At 36.8% G+C, this 10,745-nt stretch overlaps 1 protein-coding gene across 5 annotated transcripts; it reads left to right on the top strand.

Moving 5' to 3' along the window:
• Window positions 1–368: 368 nt before the first annotated feature.
• On the top strand, window positions 369–10,469 carry LOC18435302 (dynamin-related protein 3A). Of its 5 annotated transcripts, none has more exons than XM_006845348.4 (20): window positions 369–1,039; window positions 2,512–2,794; window positions 2,987–3,015; window positions 3,130–3,231; window positions 3,500–3,568; window positions 3,674–3,733; window positions 4,028–4,141; window positions 4,462–4,510; window positions 5,785–5,894; window positions 6,150–6,242; window positions 6,362–6,454; window positions 6,566–6,703; window positions 6,808–6,921; window positions 7,006–7,104; window positions 7,670–7,712; window positions 8,373–8,524; window positions 8,649–8,792; window positions 8,952–9,004; window positions 9,238–9,337; window positions 9,792–10,469. In XM_006845348.4, the coding sequence occupies exons 1-20, from the start codon at window positions 623–625 to the stop codon at window positions 10,038–10,040; spliced, it is 2,511 nt and encodes an 836-aa protein (XP_006845411.1). In that variant the 5' UTR covers window positions 369–622; the 3' UTR covers window positions 10,041–10,469. The 5 variants fall into 5 exon arrangements, with proteins under 5 accessions (XP_006845411.1, XP_020523638.1, XP_088709957.1 ...); XM_088853831.1 differs by having other exon boundaries at window positions 822–1,039; window positions 6,142–6,242; XM_088853830.1 differs by having other exon boundaries at window positions 822–1,039; window positions 2,919–3,015.
• Window positions 10,470–10,745: the final 276 nt, after the last annotated feature.

The raw sequence follows: 10,745 nt of genomic DNA, 5'->3' as shown, positions 1-10,745 counted from the left end.
AGAGGGTTATATAGCACATTCTCTTTTTCAGGATTTTTGAGGTACACCTTACTTCATTAAAATATGATTACAACTTTATATAAACTTTTTCCGTATAAATATAGTAATGTGGAGAGGATTCCAAAATTTCTAAGCGATGGGGTCCTAGTAGGTATGTGCTTTCCTAAGTGTGTATCTATACAATACACACCTGCAAGAGCACGATACATCCAAGTTAAGAAAAATATATATTTCAGTAATTGCTTGCTGCCCCTTCTCCACGTTTTCTCTCTCCAAAATCGAAATCGAAATCGAAATCGAAATCGAAATCGAAATCGAAATCCCTCGCTCTCTCCAAAATGGAAATCTCTCGCCTCTCTGTCTTCCCTGTAATTGTTTTGTGCCTTTGCCTCTCTGTCCATAATTTTGACTGGAGTGAACTGTAAAAGCCGTCTCACCTCTGTCTCTCTTTTCACAACCACAAATAAGTTTTTCTTATAGACTCTTGGCCATCATTGGATTTTCTCTACTTCAATTTCTATAATCAGGACTCTGCTTCCTGTCTCTACTGTTTCATATCTTAAATCCTTGAATCTCTTTTTTGCAAATTCAAGCTTGATCAAAGATCAAAATTTGAGAATTGATGGCTGAAAACATGGGAAACAAGGATGACTCTTCATCTTCATCTTCATCTGAGATAGAGAGAGAAAGAGCAGTTCGATTGCAAGAGCTTGAGAGAGAAAGAGCGGGACGATCGTTAGGGCAATCGGTAATACCTATCGTGAACAAATTGCAGGACATATTTGCTCAATTAGGAGGGAATTCAACCATTGATCTTCCTCAAGTTGCAGTGGTTGGAAGCCAGAGCAGCGGGAAGTCGAGTGTTTTGGAAGCCCTAGTTGGAAGGGACTTTTTACCGAGAGGCAACGAAATATGCACTCGAAGGCCCTTGGTGTTGCAGCTTGTTCACAATATTAAGGATTCACAGGAATGGGGCGAGTTTTTGCACCTTCCTAAAAAGCAATTCTATGATTTCTCAGAGATTCGACGAGAAATTGAGGTATCTTTCCCTTTTTTGGTTAGCTTTTCAGAGCAATTTTGGTGATATCACAGGAATTCATGTGTTTTTGTTTTGTTTGATTGTTTTCGGGAGAAGCGTATGTTGTTTTTTTGTTGCCATTTTGACAATAATTCAGAGAAAAATACTGGTACTTTTCCTTCTTTTTTTTTTTAATATTTGATAACAGTACACAGATTTTCAGGTGATCAATTACCCTTTCCTTGGGACTAGATTGCTTATTTTGTTTTGGTGGGTCATGGTTTTACTTTATTTCATTTCATGAGAAGGACTTCCTAGTTTCTTACAATCTGAAATTTAGTAGTGGGGGATGTTCTCATAAAACCTGTACTTATGGAAAACATTGTACTTCATCTAGTGTTGGACTTAACAACTAAGATAGAAAAGCTGTTTTGCCTTTCATAAACTGTAGGATTTAATTTAGGACAAAGGAAACATTACGTTGAGATTTTGCTTAAGAGCTAGGAATGCAAATTGGAGGTTGGGAGAATTTAAAGGAACTTTGAAGTGCTTTCATTCAATACAAAACAAATTTTGTCGGTGTTTTATTGCTGATATGTGGTTGAACTATGCCGACTATCATATTGTTATGGAGCATGTTATACCCAGCTGAATACATCATCACTCCATTCACCTGTTCTTTTCTTTTATTATAGAACAAGTAAGTAAAAAGTTCTGGATTTCATCTCAATTATCAAAAATAGGAAAAAAAAATCTAGATTGCATGTCAAAATTGAGGTATGTATGCCAAGATATTAATAGATTAACCATGAGCTAATCCATTATCCTCACTATGAACATGACCAGTCTTTAGAACTCCTATGGAACCTAAACGGTCCATAATTACAACCCTCTTTAGTCAAAACTCTAATCCTAAAAGGTCCATAACTCTTCTTTAGTTAAAACTCTAATCCTCCCTAGTGCTTTTTATACCTTCACCCAAAATTTGTCCATTTCTTTGATTGTCAAAGAGAATATCAAAGAAAATAAGAAAATAAATTAACTTGTTAAATCCCCATCTCTCACTGTGACCTTATGTACAATGCTTGACCTTTTTGGATGATACTTAATTTGTTTCGTCCCCCATCCCTCACTGTGACCTTTTGTACAATGCTCGACCTTTTTGGATGATAATTAAAATGTAGGACTGTATAAATCAATAGGACTCTCACCAGAGCTCAGCAATTTCCATGAACACCCCTCTATCATGTAGAGATAGAAAGGAGCATCTTTTCCTTTAGAATTCAATGATTTTGAATTGTTAATCACGACCATGGAAAACTGCTAACATGTTTGGTTTCCTAAAATTTTTCATAGCCATGGTCCCTTCCTTGTTGGTAAAAGATGGAATAAAAATTGTTCTAAATCTTTCATCCTGTTTTGAAATTGTGCTTTGTGGTTGTTCTGAAGTTTTTCTACAAGTTGTTATATTTATCCAGGAGTTTGGTGTGCAGGCTGAGACTGATAGGGAAGTGGGTGCAAATAAAGGTGTTTCAGATAAACAGATACGCCTTAAGGTGTTCTCCCCAAATGTCCTTAACATAACTTTAGTGGACTTGCCTGGTATTACAAAGGTCCCAGTTGGTGATCAGCCAAGCGACATTGAGGCCCAAATAAGAACTATGATACAGTCTTATATCAAGCATGAAACTTGTATAATTTTGGCAGTTAGCCCTGCAAATTCTGATCTGGCTACTTCAGATGCTCTTCAGATGGCAAGCATTGTTGATCCTGATGGTGAGATGTTTTACTTCTTGAGAATTAGTTGGTGAATGACTACAATTGTATTATAATGTCTTTAATGCTTCCAATAGCTGTTCTATAATTCACTGCTGGTTCTCAAAACATGGATTATGTGCAGAATGATCTATTTATTCAGAGAAGTATCTGAACAATCAAAAGAATTAGCTAACTTGAATCAATTGACAGGTTCTCGAACAATTGGTGTGATCACAAAGGTGAGTTGCTATGTGGGTTTTTGAAGGAGTAATTTGTTCTATGGAACTGGCCATGTTTATCGTATATGTTTTATCGTGTATTGGATACTCAACTGAGATTTATGTTTCTTTCAGCTGGATATCATGGATAGGGGTACTGATGCATGCAGGTTTTTGCTCGGAAAGGTTGTTCCCCTTCGCTTGGGGTACATTGGTGTCGTAAATCGTAGTCAGGAGGCAAGGATTTTTGTTATCTATTTTTATTTTTTTATGTATGATTGATTTATCTCCCTGTACTGTTTTGATGGAAAAACAAAATGTTTTGGTTGCGAATCGTGTTGCACGCGTATGTGATGGTTTTTCTGAACTTCAGAGACGTCAATGTTCGCATGGTTTATTTTAAGCTTTTTTCTCGTGGTAGATTGATTGCTGTGGAATTTTGGTCCTACTTTCAGATTTTCCATTTTGAGACTTGTTAATGTTTCTATTTTTTTTTTAAAAACAGGACATTGCTCATAACCGAACTATTGCAGAAGCACTTGCACATGAGGAGAATTTCTTCAGGAGTCATCCTGTAGCTTTCTTTCTCCACTGAGATGGTTATCTCTATCTTTATATTGGGGTTTGATTATAACTGGCATGAAGTTAGCTGAGTGTTTACTTTTACTACTTTTGACAGGTCTATCATGGTCTTTCTGATCGTTGTGGTATCCCACAACTGGCAAAGAAGTTGAATCAGGTAGTGCCCATATTAATTTCAGTGATTTCTAATGTCATATTTATTTATTATTCTAAAATTGGGGACAGGGATAGTTCATCTTGCCTTTTGGTCCCTGTTTATATTCCAGCATTGAGTGGAAAGCATCATGAATAATTCTTTTAATATTCATATTCTCACCCATATTTTATTTCCATCTAACTGTCATGCACTTCTAGCCATGACCTACCCAGATTGAAATACGTGTGTAAATCACGATGTTGCATTTCACTATATTGCATTTTCAGATTGATTTTGTCGTTTGCATCATTTCAGATTCTTGTGCAACATATTAGAATGGTTATTCCTGGACTGAAGGCTCGGTTAACTGCTCAAATGGTTGCTGTTGGCAAAGAGCTTAACACTTTAGGAGAAATTACTGAGTCCAAAGTAGGTAAATTTATTATTAAAAATGTTCATCATGTTTATCACTAAAATAAGTTTTGATGATACTTCCTACTGATGGCATAAAAAAATAAAAAGAAGAAGAAGAAGAAGAAGAAGAAGAACAAGAAGAACAAAAAAAATCATCTTCACTGTCCTGCAGAATATGTGCTCCCTTATATGTTATCTGCAAATTGCACCCTGTTCTTCTGATAATAATTAATGCCATTAATTATCACAGAAGATAGTAAATTCTAGCATTGAATTTCAGACATGTGCACTACCCGTTATCTTACTCTTTATACCTTCATTTATTATTGACACAGGCTAGCCAAGGAGCTTTTTTGCTGAATATTCTTACTAAATACTGTGAAGGTAGTAATTTTGCTTTTGTTATTTCCTCATTCCTCTTGAGAATGAAACTGATTTATTTATGACAGCATATATGGTATATAAAGAAATTCTTCTTTACTTTTATGTTGTGCATGCATGATAAATACCTGGCGCCCACCTTTCTGTATGCATGTCTACATTTGTGTGCCTGGGGGGCCCATGAAGCTGAACTCTTATGTCAGTTTCTTTGGCAATCCCAATCCATCAGGGATGGAGAAGTGTTTCTCCTTGAGGCTTTTGGGGGCCCAATTTGTTTTCCTTGTTGTGGAAATGTGGCCTGTTGGCGCTTGTTCTTTTTGAACATTTTTCAGAGCCACTGCTTGTGTTGGGTGCCTTATTGAATGTGATCATGTAGGCATGATGTGTGGCTCCTAAATTCCTGTCTTTTGTTGGATGAGGTACTTTTTTGTTCTGGAAATTTATGAGTGGTTGGTCATTTCCATCATCATGTTGTGAAGTAAACTAGCGAGACTACAGATTCATTGGTTAGAGCAGAGTTGGCCATAGAGATTGTTTTGCTCGAGTGGATGTTCCTAGTATTAGATTGTCTCACCAACTAAATTTGATTGTGGAGAAAAAACAGAAATAGGGACCTCTAAATGGTAGCTGAAATTTAAAACCCAGAGCACTTTGAGTTAGGTGGAAAAATGTGAGACAGGAGACTATTGTAAGTTTTCTCTAAAAGAAATGAGTATGACTACAGGAATACATGAATTGGATCCTAAAAGTATTGCTAGCGTGGTTCTCCTTTTTGTTCCCCTGGACAAAATTCTTTTCTAGCTTGAGGAGACTTATTAACAATGTAGTACAGCAATCCTGAAAATAAGTTCTTGGACTTTGGTTCCTTCAATGATCCACATGATTGCCTTTCATTGGCTACTTGTTGTCTTACTAGACATGGTGGTTTTGCGTTTGCCTTTTCATTTTATCATATCTTCCTTTGTAATATTTAGTATCTACATAGACCTGGACATTCATCCATATGGTTTATTGTTATAATAACTGACAGAAAGCAGCTAGTTCACTTCTTCCGGCCCTAGAATTTTTTGTTGAGCCATGGCATATGTAGGCATGTTTGGAAATGCTTTTATCGACATGAATCTTCTGGGTTAGGACATCTTTGCTAGTTTGCTGCAATCCATATAGTTGCCACATGAGTATAATAAAAGAAGTTTCCCTCCTTTTCTGCTCCATGTTATTCTTGTTGTCTTCATTGTAGTGACACTTTTCTTCTGTTTAATCCATTCAATTGACAGCTTTTGCAGCGATGGTGGAGGGGAAAAATGAAGAGATGTCCACAACGGCACTTTCAGGGGGTGCCAGGATTCATTACATTTTTCAGTCTATATTTGTGAAATGCTTAGAGGTGTGTCACTCATTTAATTTCTTTTGAAATGCTTTAGAGTCAGGAATATATATTAATTCTAACAATTTTTCTGTAGTCACCATCTTTCCGGAGGAAATTCATGTAATTACTTTTTGCTTCTGTTTAGGCCAGTCAAAAGACCCTGATGCTTATGGATTTCTCTAATGTCACTAACATCCGTTTTGTTAAGTAGGAAGTCTCAATTATGATTTATTATCTCCTTTCTTGGCAAAATAATGGGGAGTAGATTTGCAGGAAGTGGATCCTTGTGATGATTTGTCTGATGAAGAAATCCAAACAGCTATTCAGAATGCCACTGGTTCGAAGAATGCTTTGTTTGTGCCAGAGGTGAGTGGTATATAAGACAGTTTTATATTTTCTCTAATATCACTGCATTATAGTGTGCTTATACATTTTCAGTAACTAAGACTGTAGGATGGTAATTTTCCTTTAATCCATGCATTCAGGTTCCTTTTGAGGTTTTGGTGAGAAGGCAGATTGCTCGTCTTCAGGACCCAAGCCTTCAATGTGCACGATTCATTTATGATGAGCTAATAAAGGTAGAGAGAGTTGGCCTTTTCCTTGGTGAAGTTATTCCATGGGACTCCCAGTTTTTATCTAAACATCATGGAAAGTCAAATCTAAACAGGGCATTTCTCATTTTACTTCAGATGAGCCACTTTTGTCAAACTAATGAGCTGCAAAGTTTTCCTGTTCTGAGAAGGCGTGTAGAGGAAGTTATGGGTAACTTCCTACGTGAAGGCATGGCACCTTCTGAAGAAATGATAAAGCACATTATTGCGATGGAGGTTTGCATTATTGGTTTGAATTGCCAAAGTTATAATGCAACACGTGTATATGTAAGCCCTTTTGTTCTAGTACTTTACATGTCACATTTTTCTCCAATTTGCAGATGGATTATATAAATACCTCGCATCCAAATTTTATCGGTGGAAACAAAGCAGTAGAACTTGCAATGGATCAGGTGAAGGGTTCGAAGTTGGCTAATTCTGTGATCAAGCCAAAGGTAAGGTTTTTATCCCATGTTTTTGACCTTGGATAAGAAATGACGTCGTTAGTATTGAGCAAATTCACTAAATGTGTTATTCAGGAAGGTGCAGGTGCTGACAAAGTACTTGTATCGGAAAGGACTCAGAAATCTAGGGCATTTCTTGCAAGAAGTACAGCAAATGGGGTTGTTACAGATCCAGTATGACTTTAACTTAACCTATTTCGTTATTTATTCAATGCTCTTCTTCAGTTGTCTTCCTCAATATCCTTTGATCAGACTTAGGAGTTGAGATTGGTTTAGACTGTTCAAAAATGAATTTATTCATTTGAATCGAACTGTTCTTCAGGGTCTTTCAGAAGAAAGACCTATTGCATCAGAAATAGGTGAACATAAGGATGAAAAGAAAAACAAAAAATCAAAATAATGAAAAAGGATCCGGAAACAGCTTTTTCCTACTTCTCTATGTGCTTGATATTGTTCATGTCATGTTTGCAGGTCCTTGGGCTGTATGGTTTGGTTGAAACTATACTTGCATGTTTGCACGTCCTTGGGCTGTATGGTTTGGTTGAAACTATACGTGCTTGAAACTTTGTAGGAAAATCCTATTGCCTCTATATTTATAATGCGGTGATTATTTGAAATCTTCTACATATTGAAAAATCAGGAAATTTCAGAATTGTTAATACATTCCGGTTGCTTCTAATTGTATATGTATTGGTTTCATCTATGCTTGTTATGGATCTTTTCTCTTGGCTGATTCCAGGGCATTCGTCCAGTTGTCAACAATGATAGACCTGCGCCAGCAAGTAAGTTATGCTTTTCTGTGTTGTACAAAATATCATTGACTAGTGTTTTTTTCTAGATACAGGAAACTGTTATGAAGTAGAATTACGTTTGTTCTTAAGTGACACAAGTTGGTATTCTAGGAATTTATGATATTATTTGTCTACTTAACATTAGGATTTTGGATTCACTAGAACCGCTGCTCGAAAGGTAGTCCAAATATGATTCTCTTTACTGTCAAGTATAGAAAAATACAATGATATTGCATAAATAGATTTAGAGGAAGCGTATGTACATGGTATTTATCCACCACAGGAGCATTCATTCTGTTCAACATGGCAAATTGATGGAGATTAACTGCAACACAGAGAACCATTTGGAACATCATTTAATCACCACCATCCATTATCAGCAGTGGACAGTGCTGTCCCTTGTGGTGTATGCTATACCACACTACTGGTGTGTGTTATGCTTTCTCCTAGATTTATCAGTGGTGCCATTCAACTGCTTCATGGTGTCACATACTTAATGACTTTGGATAAATCAGAATGGAATGAAGTCAGTTCAAATGGGAACCTTTAGGTCTGATGAGAATCTATAGATTAAGTATTAGAGAGGTTACTTAAACGAAAAGAAAAATAAAGATTATGAGTTGAAACTCTACTGACTTTGGGAAGAACCAGGCAATTCAAGTAGTTTAAGCTGGGGCATTTCATCAATATTTGGAGGTGGTGAGCACCGGGCATATGCAAAAGAGGGCCCCTCAACAAGCAAACCTTTTAATGAACCTGTTCGTCATATGGAGCATTCTTTCTCTTTGATTCAATTAAGAGAGGTAATCTTTTATCACCTGAGATGCCTTTGGACGAACTGTACTTGTGTTTTTTGCATTTTTGAAATTTGGTATTGCTTGTTAATTTTTAGAGGTCTCTAAGCGGCTGATTACTTTGCAATTTCAGCCACCTGCTGTTCTCAGGCCTTCAGAAGCCACAGAGCAGGAAGCTATTGAGATAGAAGTGACCAAGATGTTGCTGAAATCCTATTATGATATAGTGAGGAAGAATGTTCAGGACGCTGTGCCTAAAGCAATAATGCACTTTCTGGTGAGTGCATGACGCGCTCTCTCTCTCTCACACACACACACACACTCACACGCACACTGGATTGAACTGGTTGGGGTTTTCTATCTGCTCTTGATGCACACTTCAAAAGTTCTTATTCATGAAGCAAAATGATATTTGGTGTTATTTTCTGTTGCCTAGGTTAATCATGTCAAGAGAGAGCTCCATAATGTATTCATAAGGAAGTTATACAGGTACAGTAGATCAGTGGACCAATTCCTTCTCATGCAAATTTTTTTTTCAGTTTATATTGGTTATTAGAAATCTCTCGTTCAGTTACACTTTCATTGACTTTATGTATTCAAGAATCTGATATCCTTGATTAATGGTTTAAATAAGTGGATTGGTTTTTATTTTTTGGTCTTTTTTTGGAGAGAGAGAGAGAGAGAGAATTTGATCAAGATATTGGAATTTCTTGCCTTTGCAGGGAGAATCTCTTTGAAGAACTGCTACAAGAGTACGAAGAAGTGGCATCCAAGCGGAAACGGTGTCGAGAGTTACTACATGTTCTACAGCAGGCGGTTTGGGTAAATGTCAAAATGTTTCTCTCACTCTCTCTCTCTCTCTCTCATATTCTGACCATTTCCTTTGGAAGTAGCTCTATCTGTGTTATTCTGACCAGTTCCTTAGGAAAAAAAAGGTATAGTATAATCTGTGAGTTATGGTATAAGGTAGTCTGACGAGGCGCCCACTGTCCATTCCTAATGACAATGACGGATATATGCTGTACCCCGTGTTTCCCCTCCACCTTGACAATTAATCTCCACTGTCCATCATGAGGAATAGATGATGATGGTAGACATTTAACTGTAGACCTGTGCCCTCACCCCATCTTTGAAATTGATCTCCTCTAGCCATCATGAGGAACAGAATTTAAGTACAGCATTTATGTTCTGCTGGATTATGCTTTAGATTCACAAATATTGGTTATCGTAAAAACATATAATTCAAAGTTTCAAACAAATTATTTTGGGTTTTCAGACATTAGAAGTATTACCACTCGAGGCCGAGATGGTCACAAGAGATGCAAGCACTGATGCCACTGGTTTACCAAAGGGACAGGATCTTTTGCCGTCTTTTTCCTCATCCCAAAATGGAGATTTTGTGTGGTCTTCTTCAGCTTCTTCTAGGAATCCGAGGTCTAAAAAATCTTCTTACTCAGGGGAGCTGTTCTCACCTCATAACCCAATCAATAGCATTCCAGCCAGGTACCCTACAATTGAGGTGTAGGCTCTCTTTCTCTCTCTAGGAAAAAGAGAAAGGGACCTTATGACACCCACTCTTGTAAGTTCTCTCTCATGCCACACCAAATTTCATTCAGTTTTATTTTACCTTAATTATCAAATATGAAGAGACCAAACCCATTTCACCCACTTTTGTAATGGTGAATATGGCGAATGTAAATCGAGTTTGTGTTCGTTTTTGGGGAAATCTATGATGGTTAAATAGAGTAACAAATATATTTATATTCTTTTTCTCAATAAGAAGCCTTCGAATGCAAAGGTGAAGGCACTAACTGTAAGGGCTACTGTTCATATCTTACGTTATGTGCCCATCTTGGCTCAATTTAATTGGGTAGCTGAAGTCACAGTTGTATGTTGTTTAGTTCTATGGAAATAAGAAATTGAAGCAATAAAATTGGAACATAAGTTATTCCTATTGACTGCGGGGTAAATTTGTGAATAGTTTATGATAATGTATAGAAGAAAGTAGCATTTTCTTGGAGGAAAAAGTTTTAATAGGGCATGCGCCTGGTACTAATTTTTCGAAACAAAAAATGTTAAAATAAGGAAAGGGCATTATAAAAAAGAAGTATAGTGATGTCTCACCAAAAATTGAATTTGCAGTAGGGAAAAAATCTTCAAATTAATCGCCTCGCCTCGATTTTGACTGTTTAGACCGTTCATTTGAAGTGTTAATGGACTTTGGCGATTT

This window comes from Amborella trichopoda, chromosome 12, assembly GCF_054954075.1.
Source record: "Amborella trichopoda isolate Santa Cruz 75 chromosome 12, AtrichopodaSantaCruz75HAP2 v2.0, whole genome shotgun sequence".
Lineage (NCBI taxonomy): Eukaryota > Viridiplantae > Streptophyta > Magnoliopsida > Amborellales > Amborellaceae > Amborella > Amborella trichopoda.
Note: the sequence above shows the minus strand (reverse complement) of the source record. Positions and strands in the feature narration are given on the sequence as shown.